We start from the raw sequence: 23,891 nt of genomic DNA on the forward strand, positions 1-23,891 counted from the left end.
GGAAGTGTCTCCGGACAGCGCTGGGCCCCGGCCTCTTGAGTGAGATGGGCGCACAACCCTAGAGTCTGTCAAGACTGGCCCATACGGGCAGGGGTACCTTTACCTTTACCTTTTTAACATTGTGTTTTGCAACATGGTTTCTTATAATGAAAGCAGAGTAGGAAAATGAGCTTGAAATAACCCAAAGAAACAAGGGAGGGCGGTGGGGCGGTGGGAGGGATGGTCCCAGTGGGCAGAGGAGGCCTAATGCCAACTGGGGTAAGGAGGAGCAACAGAAGCTGGCCCTTTAAGCTGGCAGATGGGGCTGGGTGGCCTCAGGCTTGTGGGTTGCAGGGCTTTCTGGCTGCCCTGGAAGTAGAGATGCTGTGCTGCATAACTCCAGGTGTTTGGGGACTGTATGATGCGTCTCAGTGGGGATGGAAAGACCCCGGGAGGAGGCATTTTCTCTATTCTCTAAAAATGCCACATCCATTTTAAGTGACAGGGGTGTGTTGAATGGGTAAAGAAGGGGGCAGAACAAGGCTAGGAGACCCACCACATGTTTAAATGGCTTTCCCTGCAATCTGGGGAGGTGGCAAAGCCTGAGACTGTGGGCAAAGTGCGTGGGAGGGGCATAGCCAGCCATGGGCATCCTCACTGCCCTGAGTTCCATCCCTCCCGCCTCCTCCACCCCTGAAGCTTTTCCCAGGGAGCTCCTTACCTGCCACCATGCCAGCAATTGCAGATGAGCTATAGCTTCCCTGCCCGCCAGTTGGGATGTGGGGAGGGTAGCCTGGAAGGGTGGAGCCAACCACATCACGCCCTAAGAGGGGGAGGGAAGACAGGGACAGAGGAAACCAGAATCAACAGACATGCCAGGAAATGCCCTTAGCAGCCGAGGTGCTCAGGGATCTACAAACTGCATTGAACCTTGGTGTGTCCTTGCCTGCCTCCCAAAGCACCAGCCAATACCCACTGGCGCTGTGGGTTAAACCCCAGAGCCTAGGACTTGCCGGCGGTTCGAATCCCCACGACAGGGTGAGCTCCCGTTGCTCGGTCCCTGCTCCTGCCAACCTAGCAGTTTGTCAAAAAGTGCAAGTAGATAAATAGGTACCACTCTGGCGGGAAGGTAAACGACGTTTCCGTGCACTGCTCTGGTTCGCCAGAAGCGGCTTAATCATGCTGACCACATGACCTGGAAGCTGTATGCCGGCTCCCTCGGCCAATAAAGTGAGATGAGCGCCGCGACCCCAGAGTCGGTCACGACTGGACCTAATGATCAGGAGTCCCTTTACCTTTACCTACCTGATGTGCCACCCATATTTCACCTCTCCAAATGACCCCCTGACCGCTTGGGGAAATCCCACTGCTCTCCTCCTGACATTCGGGCTAAGGCTTTGACAAAGACCTCTCCACAACCCACAGGCCTTTGTGTGATCGACTTGCAGCAAATACGCACAGGGAACACTCTGCCCCACTTCTTCTTCGGAGCTGTTGTGGGGCCTGGAGCACCCACAGGCGTGCTCGTGTTGGGTGCCTAGACGTCCCTGTATGGGCAGCCCTTACCTGTCACAGCAGAGTATGTCTGGTGGGCCGCCAGGTTACGACTCAGCGATGGGTTGGAAGGCGTGAGCATAGATTTCCCGTCATCCATGGATGTGTTGAGCAGGGGCACGGCGTAGATACCTGCCTGTGAAAGGGGGGGGCAGCAGGAGATCAAGGCCTCGTAGGGATCTGAGCACAGTCCTCCATGGCCCCCTGGTCCCCCCCCCCCCGGGACTCCCTACTTGTTCCTTCAGTTCCTTCAGCCCTGAATCCCTTCACAATATGATGGGATTCCTGTGTAGTTGCTGGTGTTGGACCTTGGGGTCCCTTCTAACTCTATGGTTCTATGAATATATTCATCATACCTCTAACTCAGCCTTGTAGCTTCTCCCCCACCTCCATCCATGCCCCCCCCCGCCTGCCGGTTAGGGAGACACCTTATTATGAGTTGGATCGCTGGTGCATCAACATTATGTGGGGTGTGAAACACAGAGCAGTCAAATACAGTGGTGCCCCGCAAGACAAATGCCTCGCAAGACGGAAAACCCGCTAGACGAAAGGGTTTTCCGTTTTTCGATGCGCTTCGCAGGACGAATTTCCCTATGGGCTTGCTTTGCAAAGACGAAAATGTCTTGCGAGTCTTGAGATTTTTTTTTGCTCCCCACCCCTTTTTTCTAAGCCGCTAAACCGCTAATAGCCTTTTAGCAGCTAATCCGCTAATCCCTTAAGCCTTTAATAGCCGCTAATAGCCGCTAAACCGCTAATAGCGCTAATCCGCTAAGCCGCTAATAGGGTTGCTTCGCAAGACGAAAAAAACACTAGACGAAGAGACTCACGGAACGAATTAATTTCGTCTTGCGAGGCACCACTGTACAACATTCCTAGGATGGACATGTTTAGACATGAAGAGGGATGTTTGTCCAGCCAGTATATAAACTTCCTGTTTCCTCCTGTGGTGGGACAAACTTCCTCTACATGTGACTACAGGTGGGCGTGACCTTACCTGTGCAGGTAACAAAATAGCACAGGGCAGGCAGCCATCTCTCTCTCTCTCTGACTCCGTTCCTCGAATAGATTCCACATGTATATACAGTGGTACCTCAGGATGCGAACGGGATCTGTTCCGCAGCCCCGTTCGCATCCTGAACAGAACGTAAGATGCGACAGCACATCTGCGCATGCGCGGGCCGCGTTTCGCCACTTCCGTGCATGTGCGTGACGTCATTTTGACCGTCTGCGCATGCATGAGTGGCAAAACCAGGAAGTAACTCGCTCCATTACTTCCGGGTCGCTGTGGAACGCAACCCGAAAATACTTATCCTGAAGCTCATTTATCCAGAGGTATGACTGTATTTTGTAACTTAAGTCTGCCTTCTGGGATCCATTTGTGAACAGAACGTGTGAGTAAACTTTTTTATACTTTTATACAAGACTGTGTCGTGTCTATTCTTTTTAGGAGGGAACAAAAGGGGAATTACCAGGAAACTTATTTTGGAGACTTAGGCAAGCCTGGCAAACCTATCCGCTGTGCAAGTTTAAAAGGGGAATGTTACTCTGCTAAATCATAGAACTTGTTAACACAAGTTGGGAAGGATATAATTAAACAATACATATCCTCTCCTGCCTCTCTGAACATTCCCACACATTAGAGGTGCCAGGGATAGATCCTGGAACCTGTTGTCTCTAAAACATATGTCTACCACTGAGTTCCAGCCCCCCCGACCCTCCACCCCCACCTCAAGGCTGTCATGGCGGCCTTTGGCTCCAGCACACACCTGTTCTCCCTTGGCATGGCTGGGGGAAGCGTAGGCCTCTGGGAAGTGCTGTCTCTCGAAAGGGCACTCCAGCAGGTGCTGCCCATACGCCTCACTGCGCAGGTGCTTGTGGGGGGTGCTGCTGCCTTGAGAGTCTGTGCTGAGCTGGCAGCTGTCCTGGTCACCTGCTGAGGGAAGCCGCAATCAGCCCGACTTGGACAAGCCTCTGCCCAGCCTACCTGCTGGGATTTAACCTGTGGGAAAGGATGCCCCCCTCTCTCTCTCCCCCCCCAAGCCCATGGCATTTTCACGCAAGGGGGGGGGGTTCAAGATGTGCTTTTGTTCCACGCTCTCTTCCTGATCAGCCCTCCTGGATGCGAAGGGGCAGGTGTGGGTCTCTCAGGGATGGCAAGGATCGTTTCGGTAAATGGGCCTCTGGCAACTGTGCCGTGTTATGTACACAAATATAGATCCATGTGCACACGTGCCCCCAGGACTGTGCCCCTCCTCGTTCCACTCCCCAACACCCCTTAGACCTTGCCAAACCCCCTTGCAGCTCACCTGACCCCCCCCCATCCATATCCTCTTGCAGTTCCCTCATTGTATAGTGAATAGAATTTTCAGACTGTTACACCCACCATTTCTGTCATGCCTCATCACTCGGTGGACCAATCAGGATGGGACAATTTGGGGAGGGGGAATTCTTTCCTTCCCCTGAGGGGCTTTGAGGCTCCCTCCCTCTTCCCCACCCCCTATATAATGTTCATTTCATAAAATCATCCCTTTTTAAAAAAAACTTCTTTTTTTTGCAGTGATAGTAGCAAAGAAATCTGACTTTGCAGCCATCCCTTGATACGGTTCCGTGAGTCGGCATCTACTTTCACCTGTGGGGAGTTTAAGGCGGCGAGTTTGAGCCATTGTTGCTATTTTATCAATATTCCACTCATACAATTGAAATCTAAGCCACCTGAGAGACTGAATGAAACTTTGTTTGGCTTTAACTTTCCGCATTGTCTTTATCCATTTTGTATACTGTATAGTTCTTCTTCTTCAATTTTTGCCCATGAAATGTCCGTAAACAAATAAATCTTTCTATATATACAATTCTTGTTGTCTGTCTATATTCATTTACAAATACTGTTCAACCTTGGTCATAATATACATTTTTAATTCATTATGGTATTATTGTCCAATAAATTTCTTTGTATTTTCCGATTAGGAGGTTTATTTCAGTTCTACTGGTTTCCCTATTTCACATCAGCTTCTGTATATATAACATATATATATGAGAGCAATGTAAAATGTAATATAATATGTGTCTGTATAGTATGTAATTATAAAAAACCAATAAAGATCATCTTTAAAAAGAAAAGAAAAATTGTTTGGCTTACAGAAGCATTCCCCCCCCCCCAATAACGTGCAGCAGAGTTATTGTGGGCAAGTGAGGTGTCCAAAGTTAAACAGGCACAATGTGAGACTATAGAGCACCATTGCTGGTTACGGAGCAAACTTAGAACCAACCAGAAGTCAGTCTGGAGCCTTAGCTTGCGGTTTCCGTCCTTTTTGGCACGAAACAAGCGGCTGCGTAAGATTCCCCTCTTCAACCACAGCTACACTCACAGCCTGGAGAAACTACATGTTAACAACAGAGGTGCCCAGAGTCAGACCTTGCCGCACCCTCCCAGCCCAACGTCACTTACTGTCCTGGATTTTTCTCTTGTGGTCGCTGCTGGGGGAGCTGATGCCTAGAAGGCCGTTGATGGAGTAGGTCGAGGAGCCCAGAGAGTCTGACTGGGGCGACTCAGGAGGAGTCACAGCTGAGCTGGGGACTGGAGGAGACACAGCAGGGGGGAGTCAGCAGGGAAATGTCAGCAGGCCCTCCCAGGAAAACACCCCCCAACCCCTCTTCCAGGGCACACTGGATTGTGGCGGTGAAGAGCAGTTAGGAGCAGTGGCGTAGCGTGGGGGGTGCAGGGGGGGCCGGCCGCACCGGGCGCAACATCTGGGGGGGGGCGCTCGCACTCGCAGCTCTCTGCCCCTACCTGGCTCACTCACTCTCTCTCACTGCAGTGCTGGCTGTGCAAATCCGATCCGAGCCGCCGGGTCGCCGCCCACTGTGGAGGGGAGGGTGCCAGGCGTGCGGTGCGGTGCGGAGAGAGAGCGAGGGACTATCTGGGGGAAGGACAGTGCAGCGGGGGGGGGGCGCAAATTACTTGCCTTGCCCCGGGTTAGGGGGCGCAAATTACTTGCCTTGCCCCGGGTGCTGACAACCCACGCTACGCCACTGGTTAGGAGGACTGGCTAAGTGGGGAACTCGGCCCCATGGCAAGGGGCAAGGGTGGCCTAGGTGCTCAGCTTGGGAACGCTCCCCTCCAGCTAGGACCGAAGGACGCAGCTTCACTTTGCTGCCTATGGAACAACGGCAGAGATTCCAAGCTAGCTATCAGATGTTTCTATCACTCTTCAGGAGAAGGGTGGGAAATCACTTTAACAAACAACATCAGTAGGGCTATTTACAAAAAAATCACAATTACAAGCTTTGGGGAAAAGATATCCACTTGTGCTGTGAGTTGGCATTGTTCAGAAATTAACAGCCATATTGGTCTAGAAATGTTTAAACTTGTAAATACCAACTGTAGAAGAATGGCAGGTGAAGATGCGGGACTTTTTGGAGCTGGCTGACCTGACTGGAAGAATCCGCGATCAGAAAGAAGAGGAACACCAAGAAGGTTGGAAGAAATGTAAAGATTATTTAGCTAAATATTGTAATATAAGATAATTACCGGTAGAAGATACATGAAAGTATCTGATAGGCCTAGGACTAGAATAAGGACGTTGTATAGTAATATGGATTTAAGACAAAAAGAAAAGAGAGGAAGATAGTTAATTGAAGGTGTTTAATTGTATTCGAAAGATGATTTTGGAAAATAGTTACAAAGGTGTTACAATGAAATTCATTTGGGGGGAATCAGGGAAGTCAGATTACAATGAAAGTTAACTTGGATTCTAGAAGCAATAAGTGTTTTTATTTACTTACTTATTTATTTTATTTTAGTATTGTAAGGTGTTTTGTTTTGTGTTTTTGTTATAAATGTGGAAAATTAATTTTTAAAAATGGGGGGGAATAGAAATGTTTAAACTTTTTTATCATTTGTACAGGGGTAACACTGTATTAAATATGTCTTATTCACATGGGTTTGATTATAGAAACTAATAAAAAATATTCTCTACAAAAAAAAACACCACAACAATTACATGTCTCCCTCCCCACCGCACCCAAAAAAATGATTAAGAACCTTTCAATACTTAGGGCTCATCCACAGTGGAGTTTAATGTGTATTTGAAGCTGCTTGTGTCTCTATTTTCATTTTTGCAGCATCCTCGTGACCTCCTCTTTATCCAGGTGGCAAACTGCACTCCCCCCATCCCCCACCCTACATGAAGATTTTCCTGATGCATGCATAACGCTATAAGGGAAGAAGGGAAAAAAACACCACACGGCACCTGATTGTGGACACACATTTGTTTTGCTGGGTGCCATCATTCGCCACACCCCCTAGTCCTACTTTAAAAATAATAATTATCATAATTTTATTAATACAATTTTAATAATACAGCAGAATCACCTCCAAAGTAAAATTGGGGGGGGGGGGGAGCCCAAAGGAAAGGATGCAGCCAGCCCTTCTCCGCCGGTTAGTGAAGTCGCCTTCACAATACTTTTATTCTTTTGTGCTGAACTGCTCTTGTGCAAAAGAGTTCTATTAAAAATAAGATTTGCTCTTGAAGTTACGGGAGACTAGGCAGGAAAAGGGGAGGAAAGGCAGCTCAAGGGGTTTGCAAGCCTTGCCTGGCTTGAAGCGACACACTTGTGCACTTCTGGCTTATACGAAACCGTGCATCTCACGGTTTTTAAAAAGGTGCATGTCGACAGGTAACCAAATACCTGCAGGCAGTGGCGGATTTACAAATGGGCTGAACAGGCTGCAGCCAAAAATCTTTTGTAAAAAACAGGCAGATTTTGCTATCTAGGCCCAGTTGCTTAGGAACAGAGGAGAAAAGAATGAGGTTCTATTTCTCAGGATCAGATGCTATTCAGTTTGGGCCTCCCAAGGTCTCCTACTCCAGGGCCTCCAGTTGGTTTAATGCCTGCCTGCCCACATGTGCCTTGTCCCTTGCAGGAACAAGGGCTCTCTTGGTCTCCCTGCTGCTGGCATTTCCTGCAGCCCAACCTTCTTTGATCTTCAAAGCCTACACTCCTTCGCTACAGCAATGCTGGACTCCATGTGAAGGTTGGCAAGTGGTAGAACATTGGAAGCAGACTTTTCCTGGGTCTGACCACTGGGCCATCAGTATTTGTCGGCACTTGGCTAGCAGTGGCTCTCCAAGATTCCAGGCTGGGTTTTCTCTCAGCCCTGCCAGGAGATAGAATCATAGAATCACAGAGTTGAAAGAGACCACAAGGGCCATCGAGTCCAACCCCCTGCCAAGCAGGAAACACCATCAGGGCACTCCTGACATATGGTTGTCAAGCCTCTGCTTAAAGACCTCCAAAGAAGGAGACTCCACCACACTCCTTGGCAGCAAATTCCACTGTCGAACAGCTCTTACTGTCAGGAAGTTCTTCCTAATGTTTAGGTGGAATCTTCTTTCTTGACGGAACCCAGGACGTTCTGTATGCAAAGTATGGACCTCATGGGAGTTATAGTCAAAAACACCTGGAGAGCCCAGGCTGGGGGAGGCTGCTGTATGCACTCTCGCTCTCTCTCATACCAACTGTAAAGGTAAAGGGACCCCTGACCATTAGGTCCAGTCATGACCAACTCTGGGGTTGTGGCTCTCATCTCGCTTTATTGGCCGAGGGAGCCGGCATACAGCTTCTGGGTCATGTTGCCAGCATGACAAAGCCGCTTCTGGTGAACCAGAGCATGGAAACGCTGTTTGCCTTCCCGCCAGAGAGGTACCTATTTATCTACTTGCACTTTGACATGCAAGTCAAAGTGTAGTACCAACTGTAGGATGTAACATAAGTAGTCAAGTACAACACTTCCTGTTAGCCCAGAGTGGACACACAGGGGGATGTTCCTCCAGCCAGGAGGACTTCCTGTCACACCTGTCTACAGCAGGGCCTGGGGGCCGGCCTGGGGGCCGGATGCAGTCCAACACCTTCTCAATCCGGCCCGTGGACGGTCTGGGAATCATCGTGTTTTAACATGAGCAGAATGTGTCCTTTTATTTAAAATGTATCTTTGGGTTATTTGTGGGGCCTGCCTGGTGTTTTTATATGAATAGAATGTGTGCTTTTATTTAAAATGGATCTCTGGGTTATTTGTGGGGCATAGGAATTGGTTCATTTTTTTTTCTTTTCAAAATATAGTCCGGCCCACCACATGGTCTGAGGGACAGTGGACCAGCCCACGGCTGAAAAAGGTTGCTGACCCCTGGTCTACAGCATCCTCCACCTGTGTGTGACCAGGTAAATGGGCGTGACCCTATGAGACCCCATAAAAGGGCTGGTCATGCAGCCATCTTTCCTTCTTCCTCGTTTTATTCCATCTTGATGTATTTAGCTGTCTGCTTGCTCTCAGCCAGCAGCACACGGGCTCAAATCCCTACATGGGATGAACCCACTCTCTATTCTGTAACTCCAAGCTAAAACCAGCCTTCAGGGAATCTACTGTGAACTGAATGTAAGTAAACTTCTTGTCATTACTTTTAAGAAAAGACTGTTGTGTCAGTCCCAATCTGGACTAGCCAGATTGGATTGCTTAAGTAAAGCGATTCAAACGATTCTACCAACTAGCTTCCTGCCATATACTGGGGAATGTACTCTGCTACTGATTCACTAGCGTGAGTGAGGAAGGATAATATTTAATCAATATATCCTCTCCTACTATCCACAACATTCGCACACCAATTAGCCAGAATGCGACAGCTAGACTAGTGACTGAGAGTGGCCGCCGGGACCACATAACATCGGTCCTGAGAGATCTGCATTGGCTCTCAGTATGTTTCAGAGCACAGTTCAAAGTGTTGGTGCTGTCCTTTAAAGCCCTAAATGGCCTCGGTCCTGTATACCTGAAGGAGCATCTCCACCCCCATCATTCAGCCCGAACACTGAGATCCAGCTCCAGGGGCCTTCTGGCGGTTCCCTCATTGCAAGAAGTGAGGTTACAGGGAACCAGAGAGAGGGCCTTCTGGGTAGTGGTGCCCACCCTGTGGAACGCCCTCCCTTCAGATGTGAAGGAAATAAGTAGCTATCTTATCTTTAAAAGACATCTGAAGGCAGCCCTGTTTAGGGAAGTTTTAAATATTTAATGCTGTATTGTTTTTAACACCCGATTGGAAGCCGCCCAGAGTGGCTGGAAAAACTCAGCCAGATGGGCAGGGTATAAATAATAAATGATGATGATGATGATGATGATTTGCAGTTGAACCCAGAGAATGGAGCCAAGTGGGTGCAGACCAGGAGGGAGCCTTCCAAAGAGCACTTACTGAGGTTATGGCCAGGGCTCAATGTTTTGGGCACCATGCAGTTCTCCATCGGGAGGTTGAACGGCTGCTGAACTTTTGTGCGAATGATCCTGGAGAGAAAAGAAGGCAAGAGCTGGGAGGGGTTGTCTGTGGAAGAACGCAAGGTCCTGCGTCTACTCGCAGCATTGCTGAGATCAGAAGCTGGTCCTGGCCAGTGTTAGAAGCTCAGATATATAAGCTTAGGTGCCCAATGGCCCCATAAACCCAGTTACTGTCGCCACAATGGAATGCGGTGAGTGCTTTCACCTGTTGATGGAGCTGACGCTGGGAACAGTGTCGTTGTCGCAGACGCCCTCTGCCAACAGCCGGTCCCGGATTTCCCAAGCAAACATGGTGGGGTTCTGCCGCTTATAATCCCCAATCTTCTCCACCACCTTGGGGGTTGCCACCTTGGGCTTGGAGCCCCCGATCACACCTGGCCGTATACTGCCCGTCTCGTAGTACCTACTCCAATAGACAAAGGAATAGGATTACCACACTCACAACAAGAAATGTTCTTGGCATTGCCTAGAGTTTTATCACCCCTCCGGCTGAAATCTCGCTGCAAACATGGAGATGGGCTCCTGCCGAGAGTGGAAATTTCAAAATGGGTTCCTCGCGGAGTAAAAAATAAACAATCTGCTTTCTCACAGCAGCTTTCTCACATCTAATTATTTATTTTTAGGATTAGGATTATTATATTTATTTACATCCCAGCTTTTTCAAAACAGTTTACGGTTAAAGCAGAAACAGCTAAAAACATTGGGGGAGGGGCAATTTTTAAAAACTTTAATAACACACAAACACAGTACTTTTAAAAACATACAGATTGTTACTGTTGAAAACATCATAGCCCCAGCACTTTGCCTAAAAACAGTCAGTTCCCAAAACCGTGTTGGAACAAGAAAGTCTTCACTTGCTGGCAGAAGGACAGCAAGGCTGGGGCCAGTCTGGCTTCTCCAGGGAGGGAGACCCAGAGTCTGGGAGCAGCCACCAAGAAGGCCCTCCAAAAAGGTGGTGGGACTGAGAAGACTCCCCGAAAAAAACTCAGGGCGCAGGGAGGTTTGTATGAGGGAATAGGGCCTTTCAGACAGCTTGGGCCTAAGCCACGTAGGGCTTTATAGGTCCATAACCACCATTTTGAATTGTGCCCAGAAACAGGTTAGTAGTCAGTGGAGATGTTCCAGCAAGGGTATCATCTGTTTCCTATAACCTGCCCCCGTCTGGCTGCAGCTCTTTGAGCCAGTTGAAGTTTCGGAGCACTTTTCAGAGGCAGAGTCACATAACTGGCCGTCCATCTCACTTCACTAGCTCAGACGTCCATGTAGGAAGGTGAATACTTTCAAAAATTACTTTCAAGCACAGGGTGTTTCTTCAGGCGAAAGGAGACCCTTCCACTTGAAGAAAACACAAGAGGATTACATGGCGCCCTATATTTACAAAGTCCCAATAATACAGCACTTAGTCACTTAACATTCCCAGCTTGCAAAACTATTGTTTAGCAGAAAGGACAGAAGCTCATTTGGAGGCGGCCTAGGATCGTGGTTAGTAAACCGGGGTTAAGCCACAGTTCCTTGCTTTGGACATCAGTGTCTGCTGCGTCGACACCACCACTCTACGGGCCGAACAGTCATGGTCAGGCTCTGTAATGTGGTTGATAAGGGTACCCAGAGATTTTGGGTGCATGTGAAACGAGCTTTCTGAAAGCTCTCCTTCCTTGAGAGGGGAAATGGGCAAGCCTGGAACGCTCGTGGAACAGCAACGCAATAAAATTGCAGGAGAAACCAAGCAAAAAGCTTCTGCCACAATATGATTTAAATTTGTTTGGTCCATAGCAAATTGTTCCATGGAGCCCACAGCCCTCCAGCTGGCCACCCCTGACCTCTGGAATGCTCCCAGGATGAGGCCTTTGAAAATGGCCAGTGGCGTAGCGTGGGTTGTCAGCAAGGCAAGTAATTTGCACCCGCTAACCCGTGGATTTGCGCCCCCTAACCCTACCCCCCAGATGTTGCACCCGGTGTGGCCGGCCCCCCCTGCAGCCCCCCACACTACACCACTGAAAATGGCCACAGGAAAGATTTACTCTCAGCCTCCCTGGCTAGAGCTTTTTCCTGATGCCACAGTTGGATTCTCGGAGCGAGAGGCCAATCCGTCTTCCGGCACGGTCATTACTCACCCCAGCTCTGCAGAGCCCTGAGTGGCCACCTTCATGCTTACCTGCCAAGGATTTTGCTGACACAACCGTGACTGACCCGCAGCTGTCGGGAGATGTCGCAGGGCCTCACGCCCTGGTGTGCCAGGTCTACAATTCGCTGCCTCACCACCTCTGGCAGGGGCCGGCCATTCACAAAGGCGCCGCCCAGCTGGTTCAATCCTCCGTGTCCTGCTAAGACACAAACCCAGTCCCGAGAGGGATGGGGAGAGCTGGTCTCAGTGATGTTGCCGCTGCTGTTATTTTTGTGAACGAAAGGTTCTAGATCATGGGTAGGCAACCTAAGGCCTGGGGGCCGGATCCGGCCCAATCGCCTTCTAAATCAGACCCGCGGACGGTCCGGGAATCAGCGTGTTTTTACATGAGTAGAATGTGTGCTTTTACAGTGGTACCTCAGGTTACATACCCTTCAGGCTACAAACGCTTCAGGTTACACACTCCGCTAACCCAGAAATAATGCTTCAGGTTAAAAACTTTGCTTCAGGATGAGAACAGAAACTGTGCTCTGGCGGTGTGGCGGCAGCAGGAGGCCCCATTAGCTAAAGTGGTGCTTCAGGTTAAGAACAGTTTCAGGTTAAGAACGGAACTCTGGAACAAATTAAGTACTTAACCCGAGGTACCACTGTATTTCAAATGCATCTCTGGGTTATTTGTGGGGCACAGGAATTTGTTCATTTCCCCCCCAAAAATATAGACCGGCTCCCCACAAGGTCTGAGGGATGGTGGACCAGCCCCCTGCTGAAAAAGTTTGCTGACCCCTGGTCTAGATGGAGTGTGGGGCTCTGTTAATTGGAGGATGAAGGGTTTCTATTCCTCTCCTTGGGGTGCTTTACTCCACCACCACCCCAATAGTTGCACCATCACCCCAATAGTTGTGCGTGGTGGAGAGGGTGCTGAGTAATTTCCCAGCCTTGGGGGGAAAGAAGAGGAAAGTTAGATGCCACCTAGAGTCTCCATTGTTTGGGGACGGGCTACAGGTAGAGGACAAAGGCACCCACCTTTTGTGGGGCAGCAGTTTGTGTGTGGGATCGCATGATTGCTAGACAGCTGCAAACAGGCTCTATGGCCCACAGAGTTTCAGAACCTGTACTGAGGGGACTCTATGATGTCTGACTGGGGCAATCAGTCGTAATAGGTATACCCCACACAGATAAGCAGAGTATAACAACAACAAGAACAACACTTATACCCCCAAACGTGATGACAGGAAAAACACAATGGGTTAATCCAGTGCTTTTTTTTCTATAAAAATAGGTGCCAATACTCACCATGAAGTAGTTACAGTAAGTGTTACACTTTTTAAGAACAACAAAAAAGAGGTATATAATATTACTGGGTAATATTATATAAATATATATAAAGGTAAAGGGACCCCTGACCATTAGGTCCAGTCGTGACTGACTCTGGGGTTTCGGCGCTCATCTCGCTTTATTGGCTGAGGGAGCCGGCGTACAGCTTCCAGGTCATGTGGCCAGCATGACTAAGCCGCTTCTGGCGAACCAGAGCAGCGCATGGAAATGCTGTTTACCTTCCCACCGGAGTGGTACCTATTTATCTACTTGCACTTTGACGTGCTTTCGAACTGCTAGGTTGGCAGGAATATGTATACCATATGTACACACACACACACACACACACACACACACACACTTACTTAGTTATACTAAACCACTCTGGGCAGCTTCCAACAAAAGATTAAAAATACATGAATCCCTGGCGAATCCCATGGCCGGCTTTTATCTGCCCCGAGGCATAGGGCGGCCCCGATCCTCAGGTGACTCGCCTCTCCTGGCCTGGAGGCGAGCACTCCTCCTGTGGGAACTTAGTTCCCTCCGCCTCTCTGCCCTGAGCCTCTGCAGCCCAGGAGAGACTGGAGGGTTACCGGACCCAGAGGCAGTGGCGTAGCGTGGGGGGTGCAGGGGGGGCCGGCCGCACCAGGCGCAACATCTGGGGCAGGGCGCGCTCGCACTCGCAGCTCTCTGCCCCTACCTGGCTCACTCATTCTCTCTCACTGCAGTGCTGGCTGTGCGAATCCGATCCGAGCCGCCGGGTCGCCACCCACTGTGGAGGGGAGGGTGCCAGGCATGCGGTGTGGTGCGGAGAGAGAGCGAGGGACTATCTGGGGGACAGTGCAGTGGGGGGGGGCACAAATTACTTGCCTTGCCCCGGGTGCTGACAACCCACGCTATGCCACTGCCCAGAGGCAACCTCAGCTTCCTCTGACAGGGCTGAGAGTGGAGCACCTGCAGGCAATGGGTCCTCCATCACCTCAGGAGCCAGAGCAGACTCAGCTGGCACCTGCACCTGAGGACCCAGCACAGGTGAGGACCCTTCAGGCTCATTCCCCAGCCCCGGCTCAGCTGGTTCTGGAGGCGGGGAATCCTGTGCAGGCTGGGATCCCTCAGGTTCAGCATCTGAGTCCGAATCCCAGCCCATCACACCCAGTCCAACAGGTTGTTCTCCCGACCATTTTTGTTTCCCTTGAATAAGAATGAGCAAGGGCATCACCAGGCTTGTGTTTCGCAGGTACAGCTAGTCCTAGTCGAGACGTTTAACATTCTTGACCTCTGGCCACTCAGTTCCCTTCCCCGCTGCCAGGGAACACGGCCAAGAGTTAAAACTGACGCATCAGAGGCACAGCTTAGATTCCAGGAAATGCAGCCACCTCTGCCAGGAGGACATGACCTGCCTACAAGGCCAGTTCCAAGCATCACACAGAGACCACGTAAGCCTGCGATCCTGCCCACCCCACCAGACACAGAATGCATAAGCATGTTGTTGTTGTTTTGTTGTTTAGTCGTGTCTGCCTCTTCATGACCCCATGGGCCAGAGCACGCCAGGCACTCCTGTCTTCCACTGCCTCTCGCAGTTTGGTCAAACTCATGCTGGTAGCTTCGAGAACACTGTCCAACCATCTCGTCCTCTGTCGTCCTCTTCTCCTTGTGCCCTCCATCTTTCCCAACATCAGGGACTTTTCCAGGGAGTCTTCTCTTCTCATGAGGTGGCCAAAGTCTTGGAGCCTCAGCTTCAGGATCTGTCCTTCCAGTGAGCACTCAGGGCTGATTTCCTTCAGAATGGATAGGTTTGATCTTCTTGCAGTCCATGGGACTCTCAAGAGTCTCCTCCAGCACCATAATTCAAAAGCATCAATTCTTTGGTGATCAGCCTTCTTTATGGTCCAGCTCTCACATCCGTACATAGGGTTGCCATATTTCAAAATTGGTTCTTTCTTTTTTTTTAGGAAACTACCAAAATTGTTGAGCTTTTCTGGGGAAACCTGTCCCCAAAATAATGTTTCTTTTCCAGCTGTTTCCACTGCTTTTTCCATCGCATTGACATACATCCAGGTTTTCCCTTACATTTTGCTAATTCAGCAGAATTTTCCCCCACCCCATGCTATTTTTACACTTGAAAATCAGGACTTGTCAGGAATTTTCCTGACCGATGGTAAGCAGGAAGCAATAGAGTCCAGCTCTCCTTCCCTCCCTCCTTCCCTCTCCCTCGCTTCCTGGTAGCTGAACTTATTTCTGTCCAGTCACACTCCCAACTGCTCTTTTCTAAAAGAGAATGTGGACAAGCAGCAAGATTGAAACTAGATATACAAAATGCCCTCCTTGCCAGAGTGGTTCGGTGTGCCGGATCTTCCTGCAGGTCATTCCCCTCCCCAGTTTCCATGATTTATTTTCTAACTAGGTAAAGGTAAAGGGACCCCTGACCATTAGGTCCAGTCGTGACCGACTCTGGGGTTGCGGCGCTCATCTCGCTTTACTGGCCGAGGGAGCCGGCGTACAGCTTCCGGGTCATGTGGCCAGCATGACTAAGCTGCTTCTGGCGAACCAGAGCAGCGCACGGAAACGCCGTTTACCTTCCTGCCGGAGCGGTACCTATTTATCTACTTGCACTTTGACGTGCTTTCGAACTGCTAGGTGGGCAGGAGCAGGGACCGAGCAACGGGAGCTCACCCCGTTGTGGGGATTCGAACAGCCAACCTTCTGATTGGCAATCCCTAGGCTCTGTGGTTTAACCCCACAGCGCCACCTGCGTCCCTTTTAATATTTCTCATATGGTAGTTTTTTTGTTTTTTTTTTAGTAATCCTCAAATGGAGCTTGTGTGATTACTGACATGAGCCAGTAGGTTTCCCTGATACCTGCTCCTTGATACAGTACCTATCAAGGGCAAATCATGTTTCTATGGCGCAGCCTATTTTAAGTTCTGGGGAAATGCAACATCTCCACAACAGACGTGTTGCCAGGAGGAAGGAGGTCTGGATTCTCTGAAGAAAAGGTGTAACCGCCTCATTGCACAAAGGAAGCGTTGCTTGCAGAGGGTCCCGAACCCAGCCCAGCAGGGGTAGCACACAGACACTGCAAAGGAGACTCTTTTTCTCATCGAAGCACAATTGTCCCAGTGCTTTTGGGCTTTGCTTAGAGCGACAGGTAATTTCTCGAGCCTGAGCGGCAAGACTGCAAAAAGGCACCTATCGGGGGTCTGAGCAGAAGGAGGGCAGCGAGGAGTTAATGGGAGGATTTGCAGGGGTTGGAAGCAAGAAGGAAGGAAGGAAGGTTGGGTACCATTAACAGAGAAACCCATTAGAAAGACCAAAAGGAAAAGAATCAGGAGAGCGCAATAGAGAGGCAAATCTAATATCAACTAGGGAAAAATAAATAGAGATTAGGGTGAACAAATTAGCTTTAATGGGCTCAGCACTAATACAAGAATAACGACAGAATTGCGAATGCCTCTGAGGGGAGATGGAATATGAGGCCAGAGCAATCATGCAGAGGGCAATAACAATTATGGAGGAAAGAAGGAAAGAAGGTAAAAAAGAAAGAAAGAAAGAAAGAAAGAAAGAAAGAAAGAAAGAAAGAAAGAAAGAAAGAAAGGAAGGAAGGAGAGAGAGAGACTGTTTCCAAATGCTTTACATTTTTTGAAAGGTGGATTTTCAGCTTATTAATACTCAAGAATTCTGTCCGTCTACCTAAAGAGATGTCTGCCAATATCTCTTGAAAATACTTCCTGGTGCTTGTTGTTGTCAGTATTTGAACCTTGGTGTGGAAGAAATGCAGTCCAAAGGGCAGACTATAGACCCCAATTCTCTTCTTGAAAACCGAAAGGATTTGCCAATGCCGCTTCTGAAATTATTTATCTATCTGAAATGTTGCCCTAAATCATGAACCCAGCGAAGTGCATGGGGTTTGGGAGGGCATCCAGCACAACCCCTTGCTCAAAGAAATAAATCCAGAGGTAAAGGTAAAGGGACCACTGACCATTAGGTCCAGTCGCGGACGATTCTGGGGTTGCGGCACTCATCTTGCTTTATTGGCCAAGGGAGCCGGCATAGAGCTTCCGGGTCATGTGGCCAGCATGACTAAGCCGCTTCTGGTGAACTAGAACAGCACACGTAAACGCCGTTTACCTTCCCGCTGGAGTGGTACCTATTTATCTACTTGCACTTTGATGTGCTTTCAAACTGCTAGGTGGGCAGGAGCAGAGACTGAGCAACGGGAGCTCACCCCGTCGCGGGGATTCGAACCACCGACCTTCTGATCGGCAAGTCCTAGGCTCTGTGGTTTAACCCACAGCGCCACCCGTGACTCGGGAATCCAGAGGTAGAGCCTCCCCAATAACACTCAGAAAAGGGCAAGCAAAACAATGGGCGGAAGCGACTCCCCTATGTGAAAGATTGCATCATTTGGGACTTTTTAGCTTAAGAGAAAAGGTCGCTAAGTTCGGTGACATGACTGAAGTTTATAAAATGTACTCATTTACACAGCGCATAGTTAAACTATGGAATTCCTCCCTCCCCCCCCCCCAGAAAATCCCCCAGTGATGGCCACCAACTTGGACGGCTTCAAAAGAGAATTAGACAAATTCATGGAGGAGACAAATTCAATGGCTACTAAAGGTAAAGGTACCCCTGCCCGTACGGGCCAGTCTTGACAGACTCTAGGGTTGTGCGCCCATTTCACTCAAAGAGGCCAAGGGCCAGCGCTGTCCGAAGACACTTCCGGGTCACGTGGCCAGCGTGACATCGCTGCTCTGGCGAGCCAGAGCCAGACACGGAAACGCCGTTTACCTTCCCGCTAGTAAGCGGTCCCTATTTATCTACTTGCACCCAAGGGTGCTTTCGAACTGCTAGGTTGGCAGGCGCTGGGACCGAACAACGGGAGCGCACCCCGCCGCGGGGATTTGAACCGCCGACCTTTCGATCGGCAAGCCCTAGGCACTGAGGCTTTAACCCACAGCGCCACCCGCGTCCCTTTCAATGGCTACTAGTGCCCTCCAAGTCAGAGGCAGAAGTAACTCTGAATACCTGTTTCTGGAAGATGCAGAAAGAGAGAGTCCTGGTTGTAGGTCACCCACAGACATATGTTTGGCCACAATGAGAGCAGGATGACTGGCCTGATCCAGCAAAGGTCTTCCTATGTTCTTAATAAATGACTGCCCACCCTCTCCATGTAGAAAAAGTCCATCACCACCCCTCTCGGTTAATTGGTGTCAGGATCAAACCACACTTGTTATCAAGAGATTTCTCCTAATGTTCAAACAAAATCTAACCTCCTGTACTCCTGTAATCTCTCCTCTTGCCCTCTGGAGCAAATACCTTAAGATTAACCCTTTTTCAGCTCATGGGTCATATTCCTGCAGGGGCAACCACACCAGTGATGGGGTGGGACTTAGAGGCAAAACTGAGCAGGGTAGCAGGTGTTACTTATGCAGTAGGCTACGTGCCAGTCATGCAAAAACAGAGCTTTCTGCACCCACAAACTTCTCCATCCAGACAAGCGAAAGGGCTCTGCCACTTTCCTCCAGCCCAAACTTAGCATAGCTTTGTTTGCTGTGAGTACCAAACCAAAACTTTCCTTTACCCTTACAATCAGCAGCCTTCCCTGGCTTTCTCTCTGCACACCACTGCAATATATCTACTGTTCTCCAACAACAAAGAGGTCTGGAGAGGCACGTTTGACCCCTAGGTCAAACTAAGGCCTGGGGGGCCGGATCCGGCCCAGTTGCCTTCTGGATCCAGCCCATGGATGGTCTGGGAATTGCTGCGTGGATCGACATGGATCTGATTCTGATCGTTCAGGCTGCGCCATTTCACACACACACCCCACACACACCACGGCGGCGCCTCCTCCCTCCCTCCTCCCGGCTTCTCCCCGCCCTGCCTAGAGGAGGAAGGGGGCTGGGCTTTGTTGGTGCCAGCCCCTCTCCGGAGCCCTTTCGCATGCTGCTCATTTTTTTTTCCTTTCCAAAATCAACTAGAGCCAGGGCTTTCTCGGCTGCGGCTCCAATCTGGTGGAACGCTCTGTCACAAGAGACTAGGGCCCTGTGGGACCTGACATCTTTCCGCAAGGCCTGCAAGACAGAGCTGTTCCACCAGGCCTTTGGTCAGGGCCCAGCCTGACTCCCTCCTCTGGCAACCTGCACAGAATTTTGCTTAACGGTTGCCATTAATATGATTTTAATTAGTTTTTATAATGAAATGTTTTTAGAACATTGGATTATTTGATTGTTTGATTATTTGATTGTTGTTAGCCGCCCTGAGCCCAGCTTCGGCTGGGGAGGGCGGGATATAAATAAAATTTATTATTATTTATTATTATAGTCTGGCCCCCCACAAGGTCTGAGGGACAGTGGACCAGCCCCCTGCCAACCCCTGATCTAAGGTTTCTGACCCCCCCTCAGTCTTCTCTTCCCTTCTCCAGGTTAAACATATAGTGTAGTGGTGCCCAACCCGTGGAACGTCCTCCCATCAGATGTCAAGGAAATAAACAACTATCTGACTTTTAGAAGACATCTGAAGGCAGCCCTGTTTAGGGAAGCTTTTAATGTTTAATAGGTTATTGTATTTTAGTGTTCTGTTGGAAGCTGCCCAGAGTGGCTGGGGAAACCCAGCCAGATGGGCAGGGTATAAATAAATTATTATTATTATTATTATTATTATTATTATTATTATTATTATTATTAGAGTTTGGATTTGATATCCCACCTTTCACTCCCCTTCAGGAGTCTCAAAGCGGCTAACATTCTCCTTTCCCTTCCTCCCCCACAACAAACACTCTGTGAGGTGAGTGGGGCTGAGAGACTTCAGAGAAGTGTGACTGGCCCAAGGTCACCCAGCAGCTGCATGTGGAGGAGCAGAGACGCGAACCCAGTTCCCCAGATTACGAGAGTACCGCTCTTAACCACTACACCACACTGGCTCTCCATATTATTATTATTATTATTATTATTATTATTATTATTATTATACAATGCCTTAAATAATTATTCACAGGACTTGTTTTTTTGTGTGAGAGGGATGTGCAGCCAAAATCAGAAATGCATGGCTGCTGGATAGTCACAGACAGGGGACTCTATGATGTCATATCCTCTAAACTTGTGTAGCAGGAAGGGGAACAATAGAAACGAAATCTTTACTCCTGTCACTGCACACACTTTTTCTTACCCACAATGGGATAGGATGTCTGTAAACTCTCGTCCAGAGAGCACACTCCATTTTGGACTATAACTTTTAAGGATGATTGCCTGTCTGATTTGCATCACTGATTTTCATCATTGTATGTGTTGAATCCTGCCAAGACTTTGGATGTGAGTAAATCTAACAATTTATTTACTTAAACAGTCTGAGAGTGATTTATTTGTTAAGAGGGAAACATAAACCAGGGAGAGGATAATCCAAGTCTGCCTAAAGCATCCTCGGATACCATAATTGCTATAGATGTCTGTGCAACCTTATCCGAATAGCTTATAGAGATAAGCTAACTCGGCTGGAATTGGTATTTGTGTTCTCACACAAGCAGTGCATTTTTTAAAGAAAAAAGTGCCAGTACTCACCAACAAGCAGGGGGAGGGGCCAGCACATGGGGGAGGGGTGTGGCTTGATGTCAAGGCTGGGCAGAGAGGGTGGGTTAGGTGATTGACATTCCTTTGCCCACCCACCTACTGAGGTTCTGCCGCCCAGGTGAAGAGGCCTTCACTGCCTGGCTTTGAGAGGGAGGCAGCAGGAGTCCAGGATCCTGTCAAGAGCATCATGCCTCCTTCCCTAAGCTGGGCAAACATTTCATGGGCTTTGAAGACACTCGAACTCCGGATGCAAGGGAGAAACGTGCTAAGAGGAAGGCACGCTTGGCAAACCCTCATCGTGACCAACTCCTGTCCAGAAACCTATGTCCCCACTATGGGTGTGTGGATCCAGAACTGGCCTCCACAGACACTTACAGACTCACTGTTAAAACTGTGTTTATGGAAGACAATCTTAAGGTAAAGGTAAAGGGGCCCCTGACCATTAGGTCCAGTCGTGGCTGACTCTGGGGTTGCGGTGCTCATCTCGCTTTATTGGCCGAGGGAGCCGGCGTACAGCTTCCGGGTCATGTGGCCTGCATGACTGAGCCGCTTCTGGCAAACCAGAGCAGCGCACGTAAATGCCGTTTACCTTCCCGCCAGAGTGGTACCTATTTATCTACTTGCATTGTGCTTTCGAACTGCTAGGTGGGCAGGAGCTGGGACCGAGCAATGGGAGCTCACCCGGTCGCAGGGATTCGAACCGCCAACCTTCTGATCGGCAAGTCCTACACTCTGTGGTTTAACCCACAGCGCCACCCTGGTCCCTTACTCATCTACAAATGATCACCAAAGAAGAAGAAGACTGGACATGCAAACTGAGGGCCCTTCCAGAGGCTGGTATTTTACTGTAGTAGATATTTTCTGCAACATGTTTTTGACGCAAGAACAGTGCATTAGTGGAGCACTTATTCCGTGTTATTAGTTGGTCTCGGTGGAAGCTGACCCAACAGGGCAAAGGAGAACAGATAACGCAGAATCACTCCAGATGTTGCCATGGTCCCAATTCCCGTCTGCCCAGGCAGTCAGCATAGCCAGGAAGCAGTGGTGTAGCGTGGGGGGTGCAGGGGGGGGGCCGGCCGCACCGGGCGCAACATCTGGGGCGCGCGCGCTCACACTCGCAGCTCTATGCCCCCACCTGGCTCACGGGTTAGGGGGCGCAAATTACTTGCCTTGCCCCGGGTGCTGACAACCCACGCTACGCCACTGCCAGGAAGGACAGTGGGAGCTCCGGTTCAGCAACAACTGAGGGTTGTTTCACCTACTTTCTCAGTTCATAGAATCAGAGAATTGCAGAGTTGGAAAGGACGGTGAGGATGGCATCCGCTTCAGCACCATGGATGGGGCTGCAAAGAGCACAAAGACTGCGGCGCTTTGGGTACAAATAGGAGAACCTCACCTCCCACCCCCGCCTGAAGAATTATATTTGTGGATGCTCTTGAAAACAGCAGCAGTCGGGACTCGAGGACGGGTCTTGCACTTGGTGAAGTCTGTGCAGAATTGTGTGGGCTTTGTTGTTCTCTCCCCCCCCCCCCAAGGTCCGTATAGTTAAAGCTATGGTTTTCCCGGTAGTGATGTATGGAAGTGAAAGCTGGACCATCAAGAAGGCTGATCGCCGAAGAATTGATGCTTTTGAATTCTGGTGCTGGAGGAGACTCTTGAGAGTCCCATGGACTGCAAGAAGATCAAACACATCCATTCTGAAGGAAATCAGCCCTGAGTGCTCACTGGAAGGACAGATCGTGAAGCTGAGGCTCCAATACTTTGGCCACCTCATGAGAAGAGAAGACTCCCTGGAAAAGACCCTGATGTTGGGAAAGATGGAGGGCACAAGGAGAAGGGGACGACAGAGGACGAGATGGTTGGACAGTGTTCTCGAAGCTACCAGCATGAGTTTGACCAAACTTCGGGAGGCAGTGGAAGACAGGAGGGCCTGGAGTGCTTTGGTTCATGGGGTCAAGAAGAGTCGGACACGACTAAACGACTAAACAACAACAACTCCCCCCCCCCAAAAAAAATATTTTGGAATGCTTCTCTTCAGCACGTTAGCCCCCCCGGGGTACGTGATTTCCCCTGATTGCTCGTTGCACTAGCGTAGCCCAGCAGAAGTGTAAAAAGTTCACTTTCAAAGCAGCGCCCGCGGTATCCGTGGGCTGGCGGCGGATGGGGAGAGTCAGGACCTTACAGGTTTTCAGCCTGCACACCTGCACTTGGAAGAGAGGGCTGTCGTTTCCTACTAATCAAATAGCTAATAATTAATTAATTTCTTCCTGGAATGAGGTTACTAAGTCAGCGAGCCAACTGAGTAGGATGCGGGCATGAAATGGCTCCCAAACGGGAAATGCGCAGCAAAATCCTCCAGCTGCCGGACTCTTGCAACCGAATTCCATCTAGACGCAAAACTGCATGAAGGACATTGCACCTCGCAGCGCCAGGTAGGAATTTGGCCTCGCCGGCCTCTCAAGCTGCGAGTTAGGGGTCCAGGAGTTCTCTCTCATCGTCTTAGTCCCAGCATGTTATTTTCTCTGCTCCGCGCGAAATTTCGCGGGGTCTCAGAAGATCCGGAAACAGTAGAGAGGAAAAGAAGTTTGATCAAGCCCGATCGCTTCTCACTTGGTTTTTCCTCCTCGTGACGGACTTCCAGATCAGATTTCCTCGGCCCGGCCCCCAACCAACATAACTGATCACAAGACGTAGCACATGCACAGCATTTGAATAGCAGTACCCATCAACTTGGGGTTCGGGGCGGCGACCCCCTCAAATATTTTATTGGGAGGGAGAAGGGACCTCAGCCCCTAAGAGTTGGTTCTTATGGCACCTGTCTTCCATCCATTTCCAGGGAGCAGCAGTCGGGGGCAAACCGCAAAACCGGGGAGTCCGCCTCGAAAAGACTGGGCATCGCAGGGAAAGTAAGGGCGGCCTCGCTTGCCTGGACAGCCAAAGCCAACATCCCGGCCCCGTTGCCCTCTGGGCTGGAAACCAGCGGGTTATCCTGCACGTGTGTACCGTACCCGCCTCCCAGGAGCTGCCAGGTCTTACGCGC

General features: G+C 49.7%; 1 protein-coding gene across 7 annotated transcripts in view; it reads right to left on the reverse strand.

The window, feature by feature from the left end:
• Positions 1-23,891, reverse strand: part of PAX8 (paired box 8) — a 36,844-nt gene that overhangs the window by 8,666 nt on the left and 4,287 nt on the right. For 2 of the 7 annotated variants that reach the window (XM_083454157.1, XM_083454158.1), the window contains exons 3-9: positions 12,006-12,171; positions 10,056-10,253; positions 9,771-9,859; positions 4,979-5,107; positions 3,300-3,466; positions 1,546-1,669; positions 701-802 (exon numbers count right to left, since the gene is read on the reverse strand). In XM_083454157.1, the coding sequence (XP_083310283.1) occupies positions 701-802; positions 1,546-1,669; positions 3,300-3,466; positions 4,979-5,107; positions 9,771-9,859; positions 10,056-10,253; positions 12,006-12,171 (975 nt within the window). Of the gene's footprint in view, positions 1-700; positions 803-1,545; positions 1,670-3,299; positions 3,467-4,978; positions 5,108-9,770; positions 9,860-10,055; positions 10,257-12,005; positions 12,172-23,891 lie in introns of all 7 variants that reach the window. The other 5 variants (XM_083454160.1, XM_083454161.1, XM_083454155.1 and 2 more) reach the window with 3 other exon arrangements.

Source organism: Podarcis tiliguerta (genome assembly GCF_965153285.1).
Source record: "Podarcis tiliguerta genome assembly, chromosome: 8".
Classification (NCBI taxonomy): domain Eukaryota; kingdom Metazoa; phylum Chordata; class Lepidosauria; order Squamata; family Lacertidae; genus Podarcis; species Podarcis tiliguerta.